At 29.7% G+C, this 26,040-nt stretch overlaps 1 protein-coding gene across 3 annotated transcripts in view; it reads right to left on the bottom strand.

Annotated features, from left to right (window-relative positions):
- The window catches only part of LOC123010058 (acid sphingomyelinase-like phosphodiesterase 3b), a 220,065-nt gene that overhangs the window by 69,419 nt on the left and 124,606 nt on the right, over positions 1-26,040 (bottom strand). For all 3 annotated transcript variants that reach the window (XM_044406693.1, XM_044406692.1, XM_044406694.1), the window contains exons 3-4: positions 24,251-24,419; positions 5,650-5,855 (exon numbers count right to left, since the gene is read on the bottom strand). In XM_044406693.1, coding sequence (XP_044262628.1) covers positions 5,650-5,855; positions 24,251-24,363 — 319 coding nt within the window. In that variant the 5' untranslated portion in view covers positions 24,364-24,419. The remainder of the gene's footprint in view (positions 1-5,649; positions 5,856-24,250; positions 24,420-26,040) is intronic.

The raw sequence follows: 26,040 nt of genomic DNA, 5'->3' as shown, positions 1-26,040 counted from the left end.
AGTGTTTTAACAGGTACCTAAAAAATTTGCTTGTACTTTTTTTACTTGCCACAAAAGTAACTATTCAAAAAATATATAACAAATACATAAAATCTGAGTGCTAAAAAGTCATTTAATTATTATTTTTTTGTCTACGCTCCAAAAATAGCTATTTTAGAAACTCATTTAAGTCCCTAAAATAGTTTTTTTCCGGACTCAATAAAATAGTACGTAAAATGGTTATTTTAGATATTTAGTTTTCAAAAACAGTTTTTTCAGACGAAAAAGTCCATTTGGTTACTATGGTGGAATTTTTTTTTAATTCATAAAAGATGTGAATGTTTTTGTGAGAGTTTTAACAAAACAATCTTGTTTGTAACACGTACCTAAATCGGCTATTTTTCACTCGGCTCCGCCTCGTCCGGAAACAACGATTTGTCCGCAAAAACTGTATTTTAGGTACTTGTAACAAAAAAACTATTTTGTTGACAGGAAACCTTTGGCTGACATATTTTGAACTACTTTGAATTTTACTAAAACTAAATTTAATTTGCATTTAGTCAGTTCTTTAGAAATTCCTCTTCTTGCACTTGGTGTTTTTTATTAAATACAAGTACAATACAGTGTTTAGTAATTTCCAAATCGATAAAGTGATTATTTTTGATTATACAACTAATAAATTGTTCTACAGCAAAGTCTGTGATTGTAGAGAATTATTTGTTATAAAAAAATAAAACCAAATGGAACTAATACTCGTAAAATTGAATGAAAAATTAATAATGGCTTCTATAGACAAATAAGGCCAATAAAGGCAAAATTTTTAATAATTCTTTAATATTAACATTTTAGTGTTGTACTTCTTTTTGCAATTCGTGTTCTGGAATTAACTGATTTATAAAAAAGGTTAATATTGTAACGAATATTAAGAATTTTAATTATACAGCTCTGTTGTTGAATTGTTTAAATTAAATATTTAAGAAGTTTTGTTTACAAAATCGTGATGAAATTGTGTGAGTTTTGTTTGTAATACTAGTAATACAAACCAGTTCAGTTGAATACAATTTACCACAGGGCACATTTTTTGTAAAAATTGCTTTTGAGTTTAAAGAAATAAAAAAATCATTTCCATGAAGGACAATGACCAATCAGTCATTCCCCGAAGTCCGAAGTCAGTGTATTTTTTGAAAGTAAACGTCCGTCGCGTGATTAACCTGTTTAAAACCCGGCATCTAATCTAAGAAAACCGATCTAACATTTACAGCGCTTGAACAACATCAGGCTAATCAAAGCATCGATTTTCGCATGAAAACTGATGGATTAGCCCCTTTAAAATTAATTATTTCCTTATTTTACGATGGTTGTAAAAGTCGCTCGCATTCATTTGCATAAATCAGTGGGTGCTGCTTGTAAAACCTCGTCTCTTTTCACGTAGAAAAATAAACTTGTAAATAACGGCAATTCCTTGAATCGTTTTGATAATGAGTAGGAAACGGAAATTCACTCGTTCGAAATCCAATCCATTTACGATCGTGCAGCGAACTGATGCAACCGACAAATGAAATTGCTCCGCATTCACATCTTTGCCACGAGTGGCACGGTGTTATTCGGCGAAGATTCGCTCAACGTCATCGATTTTGACGTCAGCTGGGCCGCACAGACCGCTAAATCGATAAGGGCATTACCGTGATTCCCTTTTCGAAATTAGGCGATATTGCGAGCTCCCAGCGCAAGAAGCTTAAGCTAAATAAGGTCTGCGACGAGAGATGGATACAAGAAGCGAAGCGGAAAAATTATTGCGACGGTGTGTAACTTACGAGTGAGCAAGATGTTTCCTGTATTCGATACGGATAAAAACCTAACCGAGTTTAGTTTTCGAATAAAAGCTTGCTACACGAATTGAAATGACTATTTCTAATTACGTTGTTTTTTATTTCTTTTTCTCTTGAACATTTTCATATCGTCGTGCTTTTATTTTGATTTGGACTTTACACAGCTGTTTGAAGGTGTTGAAGGACACTTACAATTATTTATGCTACTCGTGTAAAGTATGAAATGTCAAGCAGTCCTAACGTTGGCACTACTAGCAAATTCATTCCTTCTAATTTTAATAAAGGAAGTTGGCAGTTTCGGTTTTTGACTTAGACTTTTCTGATCTTTTTTTAATTCGCATGTTCCTCTCCAAAAGTCGATAACTCTACCATTTTTAATTATTTTGAAATCGTATTTGGGCAAATGAAAAAGAAAGATTAGATCTTTTCTTTCGTGTATCTACAATTGGAAAAATAATTAATAAACCTCCAAAACTTAAAGTTATGTTTGGGAAACTGATTTTTTTCAAATAAAAGGCTACAATTTTTTCTTCACTAAATGAAAGAGAATTTAATTCTGCATCAATCTGTACCAACATTCCCTATACCTAAATTTAATGATTTCCAAGTTATTTTGAATTTTTTTCTAATGCAAAAAATTCATTACTATCCACGGTAGTTTTCGCCTAGATTACTATGGATATATTTCTCACTGAAAAAACGCAAAGTTTTTTTTTCACAATTATCTTATTCTTTTTGTCAATACAAATTAAATTTATTTAATTTAAATTACTTTGATACTCTTATTCCTATGACAACCTATGCTAAAATAGCTATTGATAATGAATTTCTAGAAGTTACTATAACTTGAAAATTATCAAACATAAGTATAGGGAAGGTTAATACAGAACTAAATTCTCCTCCATTTAGTAAAGAAAAAAATCGAAGCGTTTCATTAAGAAAAATTGAGTATTTGAAGTTTCCTAAACGTAACCTTGCATTTTGGCGGTTTGTTTATTATTTTTCCAATTACGAATACACGAAAGGAAAGATCTAACCTTTTTCTCTCGTATGCCCAAATATGGTTTCAACATAATAAAAAATGAGAGAGTTATCGATTTTTGAATAGAAAAAAGGGTTAAACTTAGGTCTAGGGAAGGCTAACAAAAACTCTCTCAAAATCACTTGAGTAATCCAAAAACTCAATAAAAAACATAAATTTTTATTTAAACTATCGAAGTTAATATCCACTTCCGATGTAAGAGGAAGTGGCGCCATCTTGAAAATATTTTCACTGAGCAGAACCGAAACGATTATGGCTATAAATAAAATTTTTGATAAATAGTATTGTTAAAAATCCCAATACTTCTAATGTGGTGTTTAGCCGGAACACCTGTATATATAGCCCGCTTTAGAGACGAATGTCATTTGGACATTTGTAGTGGACTAAATTTATTGTCCGGCACTGTGCTATTAATCAGTATTGCCAATATATTTTTTGTTACAAACATTAATAGTCACACGGTAACTGCTTGTATTTTTTACACTTTTCTATTAAAGTTTTTGTAGCAAGAAGCTCACTTTTGTCTACAACATTACTTGCAGTGTATTGTTTTAATCAATATTATTAGCACTCTGAATTTTGTCTCTAGATGTTACGTGGTGATGTCTGTACTAAGCTATTTGATTTTAACGCTTTCAAAGAGCAAAAAGGCACACAATATTTATAAATACTAAAATTTTCAACATTTTTAAACAAAAAGTAAATAAAATTTGTGGCTATGGACATAAGATGCTATCCATTTTTCCACCAAAATTTTGATTTTGTGAGTTCTGTAAATAAAATTTAATATAGAAAATAATAATATAATTTTTTAATAATAATAATAAAATATTTGTTTTTTTTTAAGTTTTAGGTAGTTAGTTGCATATAAAATTTTGTGTTTCAATAGTAAATCAACATACGTAAACCAGTGATAGAAAATATCATTCTGAGAAAAAAAAGTTAAATAAATGTTTTCTATCTTCATTCGAGAGTTGCAGCTTAGTCTAACAGGGAACTTTGTACAAATTGTGACAAATTAAAAACAAATTAAATAAATTGAAAACGATGACATTTATGAAGCAATTGCTTAGCTTCAAGTCTTATTCAATTGAGGCAATATAAAGCAATTTCTTTAGTTATTATGTTTTTACTTAAAGTTATTTAATCTTATAAATGAATCGTTTGCACACTCATGTTTATATTTATGTCACATTGACAACATAAATTAAGTAAGACTTTAAATTAAGCATTCATTTGTTTAATAAATGTTAATAATTCATCATATTATGAATAAAGAAAACTTTTTTCCAGAGTGACATATTCTATCACTGGTTGACGTATGGCGGTTTGTTTTTAAAACACTCTGTATATTGTATAGAGCTAAATAATCAGGGCTAGAATCTAAGGCGTTTACTAAAATAACCACTGTTTATTAACTTTGGATAGAAAAATATAAAATTTGTGGCAATTTATAAACTTTTTATATAGTGAATTTTTATTTATGTTCCAATTTCAAAAATTAAAAAATAAATTAAATTGCTTTTAACATAGTATAAGATGACAATTTCTAAATGTCACAATAAACTTTGGGCAATATATAACTTTCTAACTTTAAATTGGAAACCAATTTTTTTCTTTATAATTTAGAAGGAACTAGTTTTCTTGGTACAGACGAGTGTAATATGTTATACTTTTAAAAAAATTATCAAAATTAAAAAAAAAAAATAAAAGTTAATGAAATTTATTTGCATGGTGTCAAATAAGACACTGTTGTGAAGAAAGAAAATATTGTCAGTTTTTTTTTCAAATTTTCAATAAGAAATGACAATAATAATTACTTATAACAAATCAGAAAAACATCTAATTTGAAGTGATTAATTTATTTTATTATTATTTATTTATTTATTTTGTTTACTACTTTTAATAAAATTATTGTAAACGTCAATTTTTTAATTGATAACAATCAACTAGATTTTATTAATTTATTTTTTTTCAACTTGGATAATTTTTTAAACAATAATTTTTAGTAAAACTAGAACATATTGCCCATGTCTGTCTTAAAAGACCTAATCCTCCAAATTACGAAAAAAAAAGTGTGGGTCCCTAATTAATGTTAGAAAGTTGAATATAGTCCAAAATTTACTATGATATTTAGAAAAATATGAAAAGCTATTTAATTTTGTTCTTTAATTTCTGAAATAAGAATTTTTAAAAAAAAATCACTCTGTATTTGCTGTATTTGTTCTATTATGAGATATTTTTTCATTTTTAATTTGACTAAATAAAGAAATCGTTACTGTTGTCGGTATGTCTTGTTTCGATAAATCCGAGTAGAATATGGAGATTCCCGTTTGGCCTCTGTGACTCTCCTTGATTTATTATTCAGATCGTGTGGATTACAAATTTCCTTTGTGCGTTAGTAATTTGTGTCCGTTTCTTCGCTTTGTGCACAAAGCCGTCGTACCAATCGGGCAATTATTCGCAAACAAGCAACGTGCCATGTCTCTAAGTTCTCTCGCGTCGGCTTTTTATTATTGTTTCCCATTAGGGACCAGTCCGGGCAAAGATCGATGGTCGAAGCGCGGCCGCAACTTTAAACGGCTCTTTAACAAGACAAGAAGAATTCAATCCCGGTAAAAATCCGGGCGTAAACTTTGAATCTGGAAGTTGAGCCACACTGGGGATAAGAAGAACGGAACAATTTAGAAGGGCAGAGGGCAAAAAACAGACGGAAAGGGTTTTCGAGTGATTTACTGAGAAAAATTACGCTTGATAAATAATTCATGTCACGGCGAAGTGCCCGGAAGAGAATCCTACCTTTGGCGAAGGTGTGCATGGAGTCGGTGGGCAGCCAGCGACTCCACATCTTGCCCAACTCCTTCTTGGCCATGGGGTCGTCGTGGCCGAGGGCCGGGAAAACGAACTGGGAACTGAAGGTCTTCCGTAGCAAATCGGTGAGGTTCTGGAGGAGTTGCAACTTGACACTTTCGTGCAACTTCCGCGCGTTGTGCGAGAGAGCGTCCCTGGAAAAAATCCATTATTCACATCACACCTGGAGCAAAAGCAAAGTCGCGATGATCCTCCCGAGTCCATTATCTTAACGCCATCATTGGGTGTATCGCAAATTGAATATTTGTTGGGTTTGAACCCGAGAGACGCGACACGACGGTCCACTTTCTTGCTCTGCTTGATTTGATTACTGACTCGCCTCTGGCGATGCTAAGACGGGAAAGGAATAACGGATGGACTTTATAAAATCGATGTTCACTTTTGGCATAATTCCGAAAAGCCGAAAAAGTTGTTTGCAAACTGTGGTGTCGTGATGTCGGATTTATTAAAATTCATGAATGTGAGAAATGTGACACATTTTGTAAACTATTTAAAAAATGCTTGCTTTTTATACTTTCAATATAAATATTTTACAAGTCTTAATTGAAAAATTATGAGAGCGAAAATAAAAATAGCAAAATTGATTGCTTTGTTTCAATATTTTATCCCACTTGATATTAAATAAACCAAGTGTTCATTAGTTATGGAAAATTTTATATGAATTTTAGTAAAATAATTTGTTTTGTTGTTTGCTGTTTTACCTATTAGTTTTAAATTTATTTACTCATCGACAGCAATAATGATTTCAATTTTTGTTAATGAAAATATTGTTAAAATCCGGTATTAAAAAGCACAATACAATAGTTTGCTATATGGGTCTTTTATATTATGACGGATAACTTTTCTGATAGGTAGTTACGGGAACATTTCTAGTCTACAAAGCTGTTAAAAATTGAAAAAATTTGAATAGTTCAGAAATTATCCAGGAGCAAAAAATCACAACAACCATAGTTGTAAAGTTTCAATTTTTGTTTTTAATTAGTTTATAATTTAACTGTTGCTTTAGTGATTTCGACTGAGTTGTAGTTTTAGGTACAATTGTTAATTTTATTTTAATTTATGCTTTTGTATGGTTATACACGATGTAACGAAAAGATGGGGATAAAAAGTAACCGTTTGTTTTTCTTTTTGTTTAAATTAATAATTAATTACATTATTGTTAACTAACACAAACATACGTAAATACACTAAAACCTGCATAAATTACCAACGTTCAAAATTTTAACACATTTACATAAACAATTTTTTTTTCTAAAACCAGGGCCGATACAAAAATTTTATAAGATAAAAAAGTGTTTAGGAATAATGCACCTTTTAAATAAAAAAAATACGACACTAGGATTAGGTACAGTATGTCCCCGGATCGAGTTTACAACAGGAAAAAAAATATCTTTGATTTTACGCCAATACTGCAAAGAAAAAACATTTTTTGCTTTACCTGAAACGAGCAAATCTGTAATTAAAACTTTATTATTCTAACTCAGTAGAAAGAAGAGTTTATTTTTCTCTTGATTTAGATTTAGAATCATTTTTTCTCTGCTGTTTAAATCCCATCACATTAGCGTTTTTTTTGACAAAGTTTTTGTCAAGTTTTCGCAAGTTAAATAACAAAAATTTTTGTGAAAAACATAATTTTAATAAATAGCAACTCCAAGACACATCTTTAAGATAGAAAACAAAGTCATTTTTAACAGAATTATCATTATTTAATTAATAAATTAATTGTCAAAGTGGCATATAGTTGTCAAATAAATAAAACCGCCAATGTGTAGGACTTAAAAACAGAGAAAAATTATTTTATGTCCAAAATTAAATTTTCTGTTCACTGAATCAGAGTAATGAAGTTTTAATTACAGATTTGCTTGTTTCAGGTGAAGTAAAAAATATTTTTCCTTTGCAGTTTTGGCGTAAAATGAAAGACTTTTTTTTTCTTTTGTAAACTTAATCCGGTAACATACTGTATAACAAAAATATGATTTAAAATGTGTCGAGTTGTTAATAAGTTAGTACTTTACAATAACAATAAATTAAGAGAAATAGCACCAAAACATGTGATTTGATATAAAGTTGCCTGTTCCCAATTTCATAAAAATCGATTAATCTATTAAAAAGTGATTAATGAAAATCAAAAATAATTTTTAAACATTGACGTCTTCTAACTTTTAAACAGTACAATTTGCTATAGAGACAAGTTGGGTTAAATATTTTGACCAGGTGAATCTCAGGGTTTTTTAAAAATTTTTATTTATGTTTATTACATATTTATTTTTGTTATTAATTTTTTTAATTATTTTATTTTTTATTGTGCGAATATGGCATTCAGATGGCGTTAAACTTGAGAGGCTATTAATATCGTAATCGTAATTATCAAATTATCACATTTTTGCTTTAAAATTAACAATTTTTGTAATTGAATGAAAAACTACATCCTAAATTCGCCGGTGCCTTATTCTATTTTTGTTTCCGTCGCAAATTCGCTGAATTATTCCAGCCACCTTTCGGCCGAGATTGTAAAAGGACGGAGTTTCCCTCTTTTTACTGCTTTATTCGACATTATTTTCCTATGGCGGCCGTAAACAGTTTAGTCACAGGAAAAAATACCGTTATTAGTTTCATTACATTTTTTTAGATGTTTCGGTTGCTTTTTATCCCCATTTTCAGGAATAAAACTCTTATAATAATATTGCAAATGTTGAGTTTATTGTCCATTACGTTTCAGTGTGTCTGTTCGTATGAATATTTTTTAGTACGTACTTAAAAATCGACCGAGAGCAGTTTTATACAATTTATCGACGACACTTCTTAACACCAACGTAATAGAACTCAATCTTTTGTCGAGTTGGGATTTATGGATGCCCCAAATGGGGAGCCTTTTGGCAAAGAGATGATACTCTTAAGATTTTTTACTAGATAGAGTGTTACGGTAAAATATTACAATGAACAGTTTAATTTATATAAAAATTAGCTCGGCGCATCCACCGTTTTTGGAAAACTTTTTTAATTAAGTTAGGTTCGTTTCTATTAGGAAAAATTTTTAGAAATAAAAATATTACATTAAAAACACAATCTGAGAATTAATTCGAAATTTTTTATTTTGGAATTTCATCTTTAACTTAAAATTAAATAGTTATTTTTGTATTTCCGCGTTTCTTTGAGATCAAAAACCACGAGAAAGTTAAATACAAAATGCCCTAAAATAGTCAATTCTCTATAGAATAGTATTTTTATTCGGATCAAGCGGATCCATCAATTTAAAATTTAAAGTCTCTACAAACTAAAGAAATGCATTAAGTTTTATCGGTGATGGTTTTAGTCCACATTTCCCATCAGATCTGTCAATTACCTAAAAATGATTTTTTATTAAGCTCCGTCAGACGTCGCTTTATTAAAACTAATCAAGTTGAAAATCGTTTAATAAATGTTGGCGTATAAACAGCTCGCTGAGCCTTCCACGAGACTGTAATTAAAAGCAGTTGGTGCATTATTAGGCACATTTTTTAATAAAAAGCTCGGCGCATTGTGATTAACCACGGGAAGTCTAGGTTGTGAAATTGCATTTACCAGACCGTTTTTATTAATTTACGTAACCGAATAAATAAAAAGATGTGCTCGAATATAGTTTATTAAAAACGGAGATTAGCAATTTGTGCAATAATTAAAAAAATCGTTTTTCGTGTTGTCCAATCACTGCTTTTTGTCAAATCGTAAGTAGATCACTTTCTTATTGAGGCTTAAGAAGGAAAAAATAGGTTTTTAAATCGTTGGAAATTGAATTGTTCCCGATGAATTGTCGTGCGTTTCGTTGGGTTGTCGGAAGAGGGCGTGCGTTAAATCAGATTCCAAGTTAGGCGATTAGGGTCCTAATAAAAGTTCCGGGTCTCCCCTGTGCCTAAATTCCGGTCACATCTGTTCCATCAATAATCGATATTCTTAGGCCTTAACATAATGAATTTTTTAATGGTTCCCACTTACTTTTCGTTTTTTTATTATTCCAGAATGCACGCCTCGGTAATAATAAATTATTTAAATTGCTTTTATCAAAGTCTTCCGGGATTACTGAAGGGAAATAACCGATTCAAGTGCAATAAAATGAGGAATCTGAAAGGCGTGCGTGATGCGCACCAATCTGAAATATTCCACCTGCAGATTAATAATTTTCCAATTGGAAAATTATGAAGAATTTTTTATGCAGGATTAATCCGCTCCATACCAGAAATGCCGAGCTTTAACTGAAATAAAACCAAAAAGGTTTGCTTTTGACGTTTAATTTTTTGTTTTATTAAATTCCAGATTAGAAGGATGTAATTTTGATCAAGAAACAAAGTTTTAAATATGCAATATGTGAAATTGGATTTAATTCCGGCAAATTTGATAAAAAAGAGAAAATAAAATTTAAAAAAATACGGCCGTTTCGGGAGATAAACGACGACCCGTTAATACAAAACTCGTTTAATCGCAGGTCGGCTTTGACCAGATTATCTCTGGTTGTTTGTGACCGCAGTTAAAGTAGAGAAATAGCTAATAAAAAGCACAATATAAACGGCCACAAATCGATCTTAATTGCTAATTACGGACGCGGCCAGGAATACAATGAATTTTTGGCTAATTTATTATTTAGTAAAAAACTTTTTGATACTTTTTCCACTAATTGACTGATTTTTTTAAGTTAAAAGTCACTAAAAGTAAACAAAAAAAATATTTTTGCATTGAAATACAATTTCAAAACATATTTATTTTCTGTTTATTTTTGTCAATTAACGGTTCAGTTTTTATATATAATTCATGTTGCAACTTAACTTTGAGAAAACAGTAAGTATACTCTTGAAAGTGTTGTAGCTTAAAACTTTTGTTTACCAGAAGTTTATTAATTAATTTACTTAGTGCACAAAACGCGATGTGCTTTTGTGTTACTCTACAAATGCGATAACGAAGTTACGGCTAGATACAACTGAGGTTATAAATAATTCTCATAACTGTGATAGTAAGATGAAAATGTGGCGTAAAATGCTTTAAGTTTACTTAAGTTGTTAATTTTTAGCGTAAGTAAAAACTACGAGATACCTTACAATTTTTTAATTAAAATTGGTGGATGCGCCGGGCTAAAGTTATTTCCAATTTAAACAAAATGTTATACTTTAAACAGTGTCATGTTTTTTTAAATAAATTTGTAATTCTTGTAAATTATAATACATATATTTATGTAAATAAAATGTTTCAGATTTATTAAAGCATTGTGGAAACTCAAGAAACAAAATTTCAATTTTGTGTGAATATAACATACAGGGTCTCCCACAACTCGCAAATCAAAGGGAAATGCCAAGTAAAGTAAGATACTAGAAACTCGGAAAAATTCGAGCCATCAAAAAAAATTTGACATTTATTTTTTGACATTTGACCTTTTTTCTATTTAATGTTATCGATGATCTTGTATATGTTGTTTTGTAAGTATTCAATAAAGACACAAAAACATTGTCAATGAAAGCCACAAATAACGTTAAACATTAAACATGTAAAATTATTATTCCAACAGAAATACAGGGTGAGCCAGAACTCGCGCCCCAGAGAAAAATAAGGTAAGATCCCAGGAACATGGAAAAAATGTTAAAAAAAATTTTATCTATAAAAATTTCGGAGTTATGAGGGTTTAAATTTTGCATTTTTGACTTTATTTATTTCTGTTGGAAAAATAATTTTCCAAGTACAGAAGAGGATACAAGGAAGATGTATTCTAAATTGGAACTCTGTTCAATATTATTTGTGGCTTTTATTGGAAAAATTTTTTTTTTTACTAAAATTTACTAAATTTTACTAAATTTACTAAATAATTGTAAAAAAAACATATACAAAATCATCAGTATCATTAAATACACATAAAAAATGTCAAATGTAAAAAATAAATGTCAAATGTATATAATTAAACAAAGACACTTGCCGGAGGCGTTTTACTATATGTTTTAGTTGGTATATATGTGTGGGGTGTGTCAGAACACGCGCCCCCAAAAAAAATTCAAATAAGCTAACATGGAAAAAATGTTTAAAATATTCAGACTGTCAAAAATTTTTGACATATGACTTTTTTTTTCTATTTAATGATACTGAAAATCTTGTATAAGTTGTTGTCAAATTAATCCCTGTTTCATTAATAGTCGTAAACTGCAATTTTTCAGAAATAATTATGATTTGTTCTATCAAGAGTCGGCATAAATATGATTCTATTTTATCTATCTTAATCACTAACTTAAAATGTTGTTATTTTTAAAGGGTGAACAAACTAGAGAAAATTATCCATTTTTTCAAAATTTGTAATCGAGTTCGTATCGCAATATGTATTATTGATTGCATCTTACAGGCGCAGGCCTCGTAAAATTATGTGAAACACCCTGTATATTACTATTATTTACTTTGCAACTTCTGGTATTATTAAAAAAATCAATATTAAAAACTTCAGTATTTCTGGTTTACGAGTAAAAATGTCATGCCTTTGACATAATTGCAAACAGTTTACAAAATATATTTTTGTTCTTTGTAGTCAAGTGTACAGAAGCACTTGAAATTTCCATCGGAATTTCTCTTTTGCTCCTGTTCACCCTTTCTGTTCCACCACATGCAAACGCAGTATTATGTCGACCTTAACCTCGCAAACATATGCACAAGAATGCACACAAACCCGAGTTGAAATAATTGAGGAAAGTCTCATGTTGCACGCTATATCGTGCTGGGAAATCTCATTATCACAGCGTCCGCCGTCTTCCATACCTTCACTTAATGAAAGTCACTGCTCCTTGCATATTAATTCTGTATTATTATCAATTTATAGCGGAACGAACGTCAGGTTATTGATTTCAAACAGTATTTGCAATTACTGATACTAATTGGAATAATTATTTTAAGGAAATGGGAAAAAAAACTCATCACTTGCTAATGAGACACAACAAACGTAAATGCGCGACTGAAATAAAAATGCGACTGAAGCTTTGTTGCAATATGAACGGGCATTAAAATAATGAAGCGGTTTATTTGTGTTTTTTGTTTGGAGTATGCCGTGATGTGTAACTGCACGTTTTCTTTTGAGGTTTGAAACTGCGACCATTAGCACGCCGTTGTGGTAGAAATATCAAACCTTGTATTTATTTTGTTTGTTCGATGACAATTATTGACAGATTTATTTCACTAGGATCGATGTTTCGTGACATTTCCTTTAAGGTCCGCTTGGCCTTTTATCGTTTTATGATGGGTCACGTACTCACACTAACCCTTATATGATTACTTGACGTATTTCCACCGATAGGACGATCCAAAAGACAAAAAGACCTGTCAAAATATTGATCAAAACACTAAAACCGTGGAATTGAAGTCTGAAATTTCCGCACAATCTAGACCTTGTTTGCAGTATGCAAATTTAAGGTCGACACAAGCCTCGTGAATTAATAAAAAAGAGATAAAGTCAGATGTGGTTAGGATTATGAATTTGCTGATGGTAATTTTAATTTGTTTCGTTATTTGAAAATGTGATGTGGAATAAATATGGAATTTTTAACGAGATGAAGGGATGATTCTGTTTTCTTAAGCACGTTTCGAAACGTTTTTTAAGATGTTTTTTTTCAAATAACTGGAAGAGTTAATCTTAAATGTGAATGAAATGCGGGATATATGAATTTTTTAACTTTAATTTGGAAATGTCTAGAGAATTTAAAATATAAGAACTAAAATTGAGTTTCAACAATATGACACAAAATTCCTTCAATTTACAGGATGTTGACCAGCAAAGCGTATTAATTAATAAATAAAAGGAAAAGGAAAAATATAAGGAAAAAGGAAAATACAGGGTGTTTACAGTCTTCGAGTTGAAATTTGACCTAGTTATAGAAGAGTACCGAAGTACTTTAACCGAGAAAAAAACTCACACAATTGTTATTATCAAGAATGTTATTTAACTCCAAAATATTGGTACACGGTTTGAGGGTCACTGGAATTATTTCCTTGTTCAGATAAAATTGTATTGTTGCAACAGATAAAAAAATCGTATCCATGAAAATGAAAGAGAAAAGTCACTTCATCGTTTTGACACTGTCTTCATTTGATTTGCTTTTGCTTTAGTTTTTATCAAAATTCGAAGATCTTCTGTTTAATCTCTTTCAGCGAATGGTTTCCAAAAGGTTTGATTCGTTTTTCTTACTTTTTCTCCAAATTTATGAACATGCATGGCAAAATATTAAAATAATAAATTGGTTGTCGTGATTATGATTTACGGTGAAACACAAGGTAATGATACTAATGGCCATTGTTGCAGCCGAAGCAGCAGTTCTCAAACAAATAGTGTAAAATGAATAATTTTCTTTAACAACGTGAATTTTTGTTTTATATAGCGTATTAGTTTTTTTCTAACGTAAATATCCTCTCATTTAAATTTCAACCTCAAGACCGTAAACACCCTGTATAAGAATAGTTACGCGTACTCCTATACAAAATATGACTGTAATATAAGCAAGATATTGGGGCGTTTATACAGGGTGCACCAGAACTCCCGCCCTAGAGAAAAATGCCATGTAAGCTAAGATACCAAAAACATGGAAAAATTGTTTAAAAAACAAGGAAGCTGTATCCTAAATTTTAACTCTGTTTATTGTTATTTGGGGCTTTAATTGGAAAAATTTTTGTACTTTTACTGAATAATTATAAAAAAAAAACATGCAAAAGGTCATAGGTATCATTAAAAAGACATAAAAAACGTCAAATGTCAAAAAATAATTGTCAAAATTTTTTGACAGATTTTTTTAACATTTTTAGCATGTACCCTATCTTACTTAAAAAATTTTTTTGGGGCGCGAGTTCTGACACCCTGTGTAACCAAAATATAACCACGAGTATATATTAGTTATACAGTAAGCGGCAAAATTATGGAATAATCAATTAAAACTGAAAATATTTTGTTTTGACAAAAGTAGGTCAATTTAAAAAAAAATACAAAATGTTCAACTTGATTTATAATTGTATGATTGTTTTTTGTTTATATTATTTCACTTTTTGGATATTTTTTTAGAAAACTTTGTGTAATATTTAATATTTTAGTGTTGTCATTTCGACAATTAAAAGATTTATCGAACTGGCTAAAAAAATTAAAGGTTTTCATTAAAAAAAAATGTTGATGACGACATTACTCAGAAACCAAAAAGTAAAATTTTAAATCAAGTTGAAAATTGTGTATTTTGCCAAAACAGAATATTTTCAGTTTAAATAAGGTTATTCCATAATTTTGCTGCTCAGTGTATAACATTTCCCTTTGAACCTAACCCTAGTTATATAACATTTAGCTAAAGAAAAGCGTCACTTTTTGAGCCAGTGGTTATATCGAATGGTTGTATAACCGTTATAAAACTGTGAGACGATAGAGTAACATTAATTGTTTTCCTGAAATAGAAACCGTTTAACAAAATAATGTTTGATGTTATTTCCAATTCGCAAATTGTATTAACAAGTATTAAAAACGTATTAAGAAAAACACATTTGTCTTGTTTTCAACAATTGGTAATTTATTTGTAAATTGTAGGTAAGTTTTTTAACTAAGTGTACATACCAATTTTTTTGAACCGTTGTTCTTTTCTAGAAAAAAAAACATAAGATTTCCAGCACAACTATCTATTCCAAAACTTATTTGTCAATGTAGAAATTGATTCTGCTAAACTTTAAACTGATTTAAATTAATATTTCTATTATTAGCAATAAAAAAATTGCTTTTACTTTTTTTCTCAAAAACTAAATTTTCTAAATTTTCATTCCTTGTTTTCTTAGTAAATGCATTAAATTTTTTTGACACATCTGGTGTAGCCGGAAATGCAACCAAATGTAATTTTTCAAATGGAACACCTATGTTTTTTTGCTCGAAACAATAATAATTGGCATGAAAAATACGGTAAACCACTATTTATTACATTTTACTTTACATAGTGCACTCAGAAAACGATTTAAATTTTTGAATTCCATTGCAAATTTTGCAACGTAGACGGATTTTACTTGTCAAGGTATTCATGTAAAAAGCAATATGCTTGGATACCGATTAAATGTTAGTTTGACAAAGCCTAATTTATCAATAAATCTTATTGAGATCTTTAATAATGGATGATATTAATTACGACGAATTGGTAGATCAGTTTGAAATGTTTCTTAAGTGCAATAAAAATAGAGCGGAAGCTGAAAGACAGTATAGAGAAAAATACTCAAATAGAGTTCACCCAAATCGTTGAAAATTTAGTCAAATTGAAAAACAACTGAGACGAATAGGTTCGCTTCTTAAAACTAAACAACCTATGGTTCTTTGTGAAGAACAAGAAAATAGAAATCTGAATGTTCTGTTATCAGTCGAAGAAAATCCAAGAGTTTCCATAAGAGAACTCGTTCATCAACTGACAAATTAGATTTGTCAAACCAACAATTAAACTGTATCCAAGCATTTTTTTTATTCACACCTTTCCTTTAAAATTAAAAATCAGACTACGCGACCAATTTCCTTATAACATTCTAAGATTTAAGATGTTTTTTGATTGCATTGTGTTACGCAAAATGTAATAAATAGTGGTTTACAGTATTTTTCAAATCAATTATTATTGTTTGGGGAAAAAACCATAGGTGTTCCATTTGAAAAACTAAATTTGGTAGCATTTCCGGCAACACAGTATGTGCTAAAAAAATTTAATACATTTATTAAGAAAGTCAAGAATAAGTATTATTACTTAAATATTTACTTTTTGAAAAAAAGAGAAGTAAGTTTAGGTGTTATCAGCCGGGGCGACTTGGACCGAACACCCTGTATATTTATACAGGGCGATTCAAATAAGATAATGATCTGGTGATGCAACCCAAAAAACAGATTTTATTTACGCATCGAGCCAATTTACATTAGGATTTGCAAATTTAATACAAGTTATCATCTTATGTCACTCTGACATCAGTGCAGAGAACGATCATTAGTGTCATCCAGTTCTCGCGGAGTGATAGAGAAACTAGAGAAGTCTTTTCGGTGTAAACCTAATATAAAATGAATGAAAGAATAGAACATTAAAGGTCGGCAAAGAGTTTTTTTTTTATAAATCATAAATTGCTTGTCAAAGCACTGTCAGAGCAACATAAGATAACTTGGATTGCAAATGCTAATCTTATTTAAAATTAGATCAAGACGTAAATGAAATTTGTTTTTTGGGTTGCATCGCCAGAAGGTCGGGCTCATTATCTTATCTGAATCATCCTGTATAGTTTTCATGTTAGTTAATTATTGTATCTGCTGTGTTTGCAATTTGAAATGAAAATTTTCAATACTGTTTCTGTCGAAAAGTTGCCACCGCTCATGACACCCAAATTGGAAAAGTTATAATTTTGTTAAATGCGGTACTGAATTCGGCCGCACAAACCCAATTACGCAAACCCCCAGAGAATGAAATTATTGTTACTTTGAAAATTTCTCTCTTGTTAAAAAATCGCTAATAGTTCTCGATGGTCGTTAATAAAATTCTCGCTAAAACTTGATTAAAACAGGAAGTTCTGCTGTCGTTTAGCGGCGACATGAAAATTATGCAAATTTTCGTCGGCCGATTTTTAATTATTCCACAGCTTTGTAACTTTTCTACAGACTTTACGGTTTAACTCTCGCAAACTATCTTATTCAATTTCTAAGACTAATAAGGAAAAAGCCGCACGGATCTACTGAACGGCTTAAAGTTTTAACAGATTTTCTATTTATAGTGATGAGAGTTTAAGCAAGTTGAAGCCACGTGATTACGTGCGAAGCTTGACGTTTCTTACAGATATCAATTGAAAGTTTGCAGACGACAAAACATACGAGAGTCGAAGTAAATAAAGCTCCAAGTCCTCGCAAGTTCTCTCGCAAACTCCATCTACATGTATATGGCTAAAACCTTTTTTAATACTACACATTACAATATTTTTGTTATTCTTTGTCGGATTTTGACGAATTTTTGTTCGGCTTAAAGAACGAACTTTGTAGAACATTGTAATTTAATAATGATATTTCTGGTTTTGTCTTATAAATGATAGACCCAAAAGACGAGTGCACTGTTTTTTTACTTTTTTTATACTGAGCTGTAGTGTGCAACAGAGACAAAATTAAGTTTTTACTTATTTCAGATAATTACCCGTTCTTTTCTGAATGAGGACCAATTTGTTTTAAATTTTTACTTCTTTTCTAATGTTATTAAATATTCGTTCAGAAAGTAGGCTACACGAAAAGGTAGTTAAACCGAAAATTATTGTTTATGTCACCAAAAGAACGCAATTACGTCTTTGAACACAAAAAATCTGAAAAACTTCAAAGGATGACAACAAGCAAAATGGTTAATTATTGGAAGCTTCCATGCACCTATTTTGACATTTTGCCACATTTGGTCTACTTAATACGAACATTTATTGAAATTGGAAATGTAATGCTTTTTTGAAGGTTTATATCTCTCATGTTTCAAAAATTAAAATTATGGAAAACGTGGTACATAATTCAGAAAAGAATAGGCAAAAATCGGAGATCAGTAAAAACTTAAGTTTTCTCTGTTACAGCTCAGTATAAAAATAAGTAAAAAAACAGTGCCTTTATCTTTTGAGTATTACAATTTGAAGACAAATGTTATTGAATTAAGTTACAATAATCTACAAAGTTTTTTCTTTAAGCCAAACAAAAATATTGCGATGTAAAAAATCGTTGACCAGTTAATTTTGGCGGCCCCCCGTCAAGCCATTCCACAAAATTTCAAATTCATATTTTATTCAAATTTCAAATTCATATTTTTAACCGCTTTTGTAGTAATAATGAGGTTTTATGCATAATTTACTAATGGTTATTCCATAGAGATTAAAATTTAAATAGCAGCAAATGCAAAATAAAACTTTGTTGTGATATTTATTTAACATAGTTTTTTTGTGAAAAGTGATTAGGAAATGTTTGCAGATAGTAACATTAAATATTAATTGAGTAAGTTTTAACTATGACACTCCTACTTATCATGTTCCTCTTTATTTCTATAAAATTTTGAAATTTATTTGTTGTTTGATCAATAATTTCAAGAACGTGAATATTTCAATGTTGTGCATGTACCGGTACAAACAACATCAACATTAGGAATTTATGTGGTCAATTCAAATTGAATTGAATTCCTTAAATATAAATTTAAGACCTAAACATGCTACGTGATTGGAGTCAATTTTGAAAATGTTCGATCAATCAACAAACTTATTTACTTAAAAACCGGGTAATAAAAAATTCTTTACCGAGTTTTCCGTCAACTTCGCAACGTTAAATTTAGTGGAAAGTTTCCTTCTAATTTCTTTCACATCATAAAACGCATTTTGCAACTTGTTCGAGAAAAGATGGATTTTGAAAGGTTCACGTCTGTTCTTATGCAAGTGGTAAGTCGTGTTCTTTTTCCACTTTGAATGTGCTAGCCTACGGGTTTCCAAATCCGAATAATATTTTCATGAGATCGAGACTGTCGATCGATAGCTACGTTCTGGTTGCTATTTCTAACGACTATTTATTTATTAAATTATGTGTTTACAAATTCTGTTACATCTACTACTCTCTCAGAAAACGACTTTTGGATAAGCGGTGTCGCCATATTAAGCAAAATCGATTTTGTCCAATATTGTCTTGGAGTGAATTTTTTATTTCTAATTTTTCGAGTCAGCAAATATTGACAAAATTGTTCAGTTAATGAATTTAAGTAAAAAATCTTATATTATGTGTGGAGGATTTAGATGAGTTTACTCAGAAAAAACCGATGCGTTTTACTTTTTTTGTTTCAGTAATAAAAATGATTGTAATTTAGGTTACTAACGCATCAAATACAGGATGAACCAAAAGTAGCGCACAAACTTCATAATTTTATGGCAAATTTTTTTTTTAAATTATTGAACAACTGGTTTATATTTTTGTAAATGATACATTTTCATTACACTAACGACGTTATCAGTATTTTTTTTTAATGGCAATCAACGTTTTTATTTACTGTTTTTTGTAATATTTTCTTTTAAAAAGATTGAAGAATAATTACCAAAAACAGTCAATAAAATTGTTGGTTGCCATTAAAAAAAAAAAGATGATGTTATTACTCAAAATCCAATGACGTCATAAATGTTACAATACTGTCAAAATGTAGCATATATAAAAATAAAATCGACCTGTTTAAAGATTTTTTTCAAAAATAACCCATAACAAAAATATGAATATGTGCATTACTTTTAGTTCAGTAAAAAACTGCTTCATAACAAAAAAAAATTGTTCGCCTCATTTAATTTTTTGGAATTTTATAATTAGGTCACTAACTGAACTATGCTATCGGCTTTTGATCAATCGGAAAATTAGTAGTAAAAGTACTATGTACTAGTTTTGCTCAGTTTTTTGCATACTTTGGAAATAAGTTAAGAGAAATATTTATGTTAAATTTGTGGGTTAAATATTGATTTTGTCTTACATACAAACATAAAGTGTCAAACAGTCCACCAAACGTTTTAAATATGTATCAAGCCATAAAACTAAACACAACTCGTCCATAAAATTTCTCGCTCGGTAAAGAGCAGTTTAAAAGACAGCTCGTTATTTATACTCGGAGGAAATCTCTAAACAGGTTGAATGCATTCGATACCACAAATAGAAAATCAGCAGTCAGTTGAATTATTGCTATAAACAGCACAATTAAGACAATTAAGTGCATGCATTCAAATTCTCGTAAAATCTGCTTGTTAATAAATTATAAATTAAAGCATGTTAGCTATTTAGCAAATATTTGACGAGGAGTTTGAAAATTGTTAACAACGGGGTTTTTGATCTTAAAACAAAAAAATTGGAATTTTGCTTGTTTCTCAACTAACAAATAAAATTTTAAAACAATTTTGAAACAAGAATTGGCTAACAAACATTATTTCAAAATTTTTAAATTTTCCAGCGAGTACGAGTAAATTTTAATAAAATTAACTAACACGTTATTATGCAGTGAAAATAAAATAATTTTTTGGGTTTTTATATAAAAGTTCATAATTACATTATGCGAGCTTAGAACTTATACAATTATTTCGAAAATGATTTAAACATTAACAACAGTGGGTTATTGATTGTAACAATAATTAGATTTTAAACGAAAGATGTATTTTAAATAATAGATTCTAAAAAATTATTCATTTCATAAATATTTTTTTAAAGCTAATAGAAACTACTTCGAAAAAAAGTGACAAGAAATTAAAGACAAAATTGCAAAATTTGGAACATAAAATATCATTAATTTATTAAATAAGCTCTGATATTGTTTTGGGTTTAGTATTTGTAAGTTAAAAAATGTACTTTGTTTAAATTTTTGACTAATTTTTTAAAAGTGAGAAACTTTTAAATACAGGGTGAGCTAGAACTCGCGCCCCAGAGAAAAATGCCATATAAGGTAAGATACCAGGAACATGGAAAAAATGTTAAAAAAATTTTATCTATAAAAATTTCGAAGTTATGAGGATTTAAAGTTTTCACTTTGACTCTATTTATTTCTGTTGGAATAATAATTTTCCAAGTTTTTTTGCTGTAGGCTATTAAAAGAGGAAACAAGGAAGTTGTATCCTAAATTGTAACTCTGTTCAATGTTATTTGTGGCTTTTATTGGCAAAATTTTTGTCCCTTTACTAAATAATTGTGAAAAAACATATACGAGATTATCAGTATCATTAAATACATATAAAAAAATGTCAAATGTCAAAAAATATATGTCAAAATTTTTTGACAGATAGAATTTTGTAATCATTTTTTTCATGTTTCTGGTGTCTTACCTTACTTGAAAATTTTCTCTGAGGCGCGAGTTCTGTCGCACCCTGTATAAAACTACTTATATAGGTATTTTACAATTATCAGTGCATCAGCATTAATAAAACATTAACCAATTAATATAAAAATAAAAAAATATAAAAAATAACGCAAAGAAAGTAACTATTGGACATAATAAATCAATATAGTAATAAGCCGATTCCTAACCTTTTGGAGACCGGAGAATTTTTTTATTACATCCCGCGATCGGAAAATTATTTATGAAGCATAAAGCAAACGAATTTGTTTGCATAGAAACTATGCCATTGGTCAACTTTAATAGAAGAATAAATTTTTATTATTTAAAAAATGTAATTTGTAAAATAGTATACAAGCCTTGGTGGAAATGAACATAATCTCTTGCACTCTATCCAAAATCTGAGCCCTCGGGTAATGACGCATTTTCCAGCTCGAATTTAATGTACTATTTTATTTCTTTTCATTTATTTTCTTAAAGTGGCGTTTTTTAATAGTTTTCATTTGGCAATTTGCCTCCATTTTTATTCTCTAATAGTTATATTAAAAAACGAGACAATAGTCAATAGTCAAAAGATTACTAGATCAAATTTTCACTTAATAACGGCATAAAAAAGATAAATTACAAAAAAATAATATAAAAAACTCGTTTTAAAAAACCTTGAAGTACCTAAACGTTTTTTACGCTACTCGTTACTTGAACATGGATTTGTGCTTCAAGGTTGGTCTTATAAAACTTGTTTTTCAATATACTATTCAAACTTTGTTTTTATTTTTCATGGTAAATTTGCAATGTTGCCAACTATTTTTGTAAAAATAAACTAATTTGTGTCTTCAAAATTAAAATTGAGACACTTTTTTGTAAACTATTTTTTGTTTTTTTGTTAAATTATACAGGGTGTTCCGTCTAAATCTCACATTAAAAGTATTTGGAGTTCGAATAATCATATTTATTTGAAAATTGGTACATAGCCATAATCCATTAAGTTCTCATAAATGAAAATATTTTCAAGATGACGGCGCTTCCGGTTTTATCGGAAGTCAGTCTCAACTTTCTTATTTTAAATGGAAAGTTATATTGTTTACTGCGTTGTTGGATTAATCGGGTTATTTTAAGGAAGTTTTCATCAGCTTTCCCTATACCTAAATTTAGCCGTTTTTGAAATATTTACAGTTTTTCAAAAATTTTTAGATCTGCACCTTACATTTTAAAAGTCGGTAACTCTGCTATTTTGAATATATATTTTTTAATTTTGAATTCGTTTTTTGGCCTTTGAAAAGAAAGTTAGATCTTTCTTCCGGAGTTTTCAAATTTTCAAAAAAAATTAACACACCCTAAAATTTTAAGGTTACTTTTGTAATAATTCAAATAGCAATATCTCAATTTTTCCAAATAAAATACCCCAATTTTTATTTTACTAAACGGAAGAGAATATAATTCTGCATCGAACTGTATTAACATTCCCTATACCTAAATTTAATAATTTTTAAGTTATGGTGACTTTTTGTTAAGACTGTCGAAAATCTATTACGTTTTCGTATAGTTTGCTATGGAAATCAAAAATGTCAAAATTGTTTCTCAATAAACGTCAACAGTGACTTATTATTTGACAAATAGTGCCAAAATATGGAGAGTCAAAGCTACTCACACTTAGATTTAATTAATTTATTTTGTATTTATGGAGAGTGTAACAAAATTATGATGTCGTTCATTAAACAAAAATAAATGTTTCTCACTTGTTAGCTTTAAATAATGATCGCATGGTAGAACCTATCAATAATAATTAAGTTTGCATAACTTTGATTCTTCATATTTTGGCACTATTTGTCAAATAGTAATTTGTGTGGCTAGTAATAAATTTTCTGTAGTCTTAACAAAAAGTCCATAACTTGAAAATTATTAAATTTAGGTATAGGAAATGTTAATACAGCTCAATACACAATTGAATTCTCTTCTAGTTAGTAAAATAAAAATTAGGGTATTTCATTTGAAAAAATTGAGTTATGAGCATTTGAATTATTACAAATTTTGGGATATGTTTTTTTTTCAAAATTTGAAAACACCACAAAAAAGATCTAGGCCTTCTCTTTCAAACGCCAAAAAAACGAATTCAAAATCTTAAAAAATGGCAGAGTTACCGATTTGTAAAGTGCAAGGTGCAGAACCAAAAATTTTTGAAAAACTGTAAATATTTCAAAAACGGCTAAATTTAGGTATAGGGAAAGCTGATGAAAACTTCCTTAAAATAACCCAATTAATCCAAAAACGCAGTAAAAAATATACCTTTCCATTTAAAATAAGAAAGTTGAGACCGACTTCCGGTGTAAGCGAAAGCGCCGTCACATTGAAAATATTTTCATTCAGGAGGACTTAGCATTATGGCTAAGTACCAATTTTCAAATAAATACGATTATTCAAACTCCCAATATGTACTTCTAATGTGGGATTTAGACGCAACACCCTGTATAAATTTGCACTGTTCATAGCAATTACAGATACAATAATTGTTTTGTGACCACCAGGTAATTTAATATCATCTGTTAAATTATTCTGTAAATAATTCTATATACGTGTGCTATCACTTGTTTGCATAATAATAATTATTAATTAAATACATATTAAACAAATTTCAAGTTCGCTTTATTGCAAAAATTTGAACATTTGCAAATTCCCATCTTTTAAACAGGAAAGGACTTTTGTACGAATTTTTTGCTCACCCTGTCCACAAAACAAACTCAACGTTGTCGTTCTGTCTCGACATCATGGTTTTTGCGGCCGATTCGATCAGCTCCCATGGTGCGTCACAACTGTAGTCTCCATACCGCCCCATGGATCTCCTCTGGTTTCTCGCGGTGGATCCCCCGTCGTAATCCGCCCGCCAACAGCCTGCAAAGCGGCCAAAATAAAAAATCAACTTAATAAAATGTCAATATTTTAGGTAAAACATTTTTGTATCCTTTTCTGGGAAGTTTGAATTCGAACGTTTAGTTCCGGTTGGGGTCGCGTAATGGCTTTGAGTTATTGGAGAAGTTGTATCAGTGTAAGGCCTTTGATAAATAATCTTCAAACACTTTGCGGGATGATACAACCTCCGATCGGGTTTATAGAGTCAATAGAGGTCGCTACAGCGGCATAAATATGTCGCAGGAAGGGACCCAAGCAAGTACAATTCAATTTCCGTTTGGTTTGGTAAGACGGTCATTGGGATCACTTCGAAACTTGTAACTTGGGTATTTTATGATGTGGAAGTGGGAAAAGTTTGCAAAATTTTACACCAGTGGTGAAATAATCAAAATAAATGCACAATGTTTGAAACGATGGAACAATAACGTAATAAATCTTCAAAGATTCAGTCGTTTCTTAAGTATTTCATTAGCTTTAAATCAAACTCCATTGCGACGTTGTGAATGTCTACACTACACAATTTGTTGTGCTGTCACATCTTCCACATTTGTGCATAAACATAAAATTATTACCGATATAACATGTATAAAATGTATTATGGAGTAACAAGATATTTGCTTGAATCGAAAATGTAGTGATTAAAGTTATGTCTCACGAAGACAAAGTTTTCAAATAAATACACTTTTAGATGTGTTATTATTTCAAATAAACTTTACAGATCATTATAATTGGTTTAGCTACATTTTAGTTTGGAAATGTTGCTTGTTTCAGTTTTATTTTTTCCAACAAAACTTTCTGCTTGCTATTCGTACTCCATTTGTGTATCGACAATTTCTAGTTTAGCTTGTGTCAGTTTTTTTCATTGAACAAAGTGTATTTTTAACTTTTTACAGCATTTAGTTGGTTGTGCTTCTATAAAGCTACAAATATCCATATTTTGTTAATAAAACTGATTATTAACATAATTATTAATTTTATTTACTAACAAAATTAGGATCAAATTGTTTGTAATTAAAATTAATTAATAATGGGTTTCAAACTTTGTTGGAATTTAATTATTATTGATGTTTAAGTTTGTTTTAAACAAACTATTAAGGAAAAATACTACCAATGATTTACTATGTATTATACAGGATGCGCCAGAATTAGCGCCCCAGAGAAAAATTTCAAGTAAGATAAGATACTAGGAACATGGAAAAAAAACTGTCAAAAAATTATGACTTATTTTTTGACATTTCCTTCAGATGGAAATCCTGATTTTTGACATCAAATGTCAGCGGAAATTTTGACAAGTTTGAGTTTTATTCATTTTGAGTGAAATAATGTTCACTTTAGAGCAGACATTTTTTATTTCTGTACAAGAGGAAAACGGTGCCGTCATTCTCACTTTCAGTTTGTGTGGAAAATTTCCAGCCCAGATTCCCAGCCAATGTGTTGCCAACTGTAGAATTTAATCGACGCCTACTCTAATTTATTTTTTATTTGATCGCACGATATATTTTTCATAATTATTTAGCAAAACTCTGGGATACGAGTTTTGGCGCATCCTGGATCAAACAAGTTATTATTTGTACACTTGTGTAATGTATAGGAAGGTTAGTTT

Source organism: Tribolium madens, unplaced genomic scaffold (assembly GCF_015345945.1).
Source record: "Tribolium madens isolate multiple individuals breed KSU strain unplaced genomic scaffold, Tmad_KSU_1.1 Scaffold_7;HRSCAF=85;Tcas5.2_LG10, whole genome shotgun sequence".
Taxonomy (NCBI): Eukaryota; Metazoa; Arthropoda; class Insecta; order Coleoptera; family Tenebrionidae; genus Tribolium; species Tribolium madens.
The sequence above is the reverse complement of the archived record's forward strand: the minus strand, read 5'-3'. Positions and strand labels throughout refer to the sequence as shown.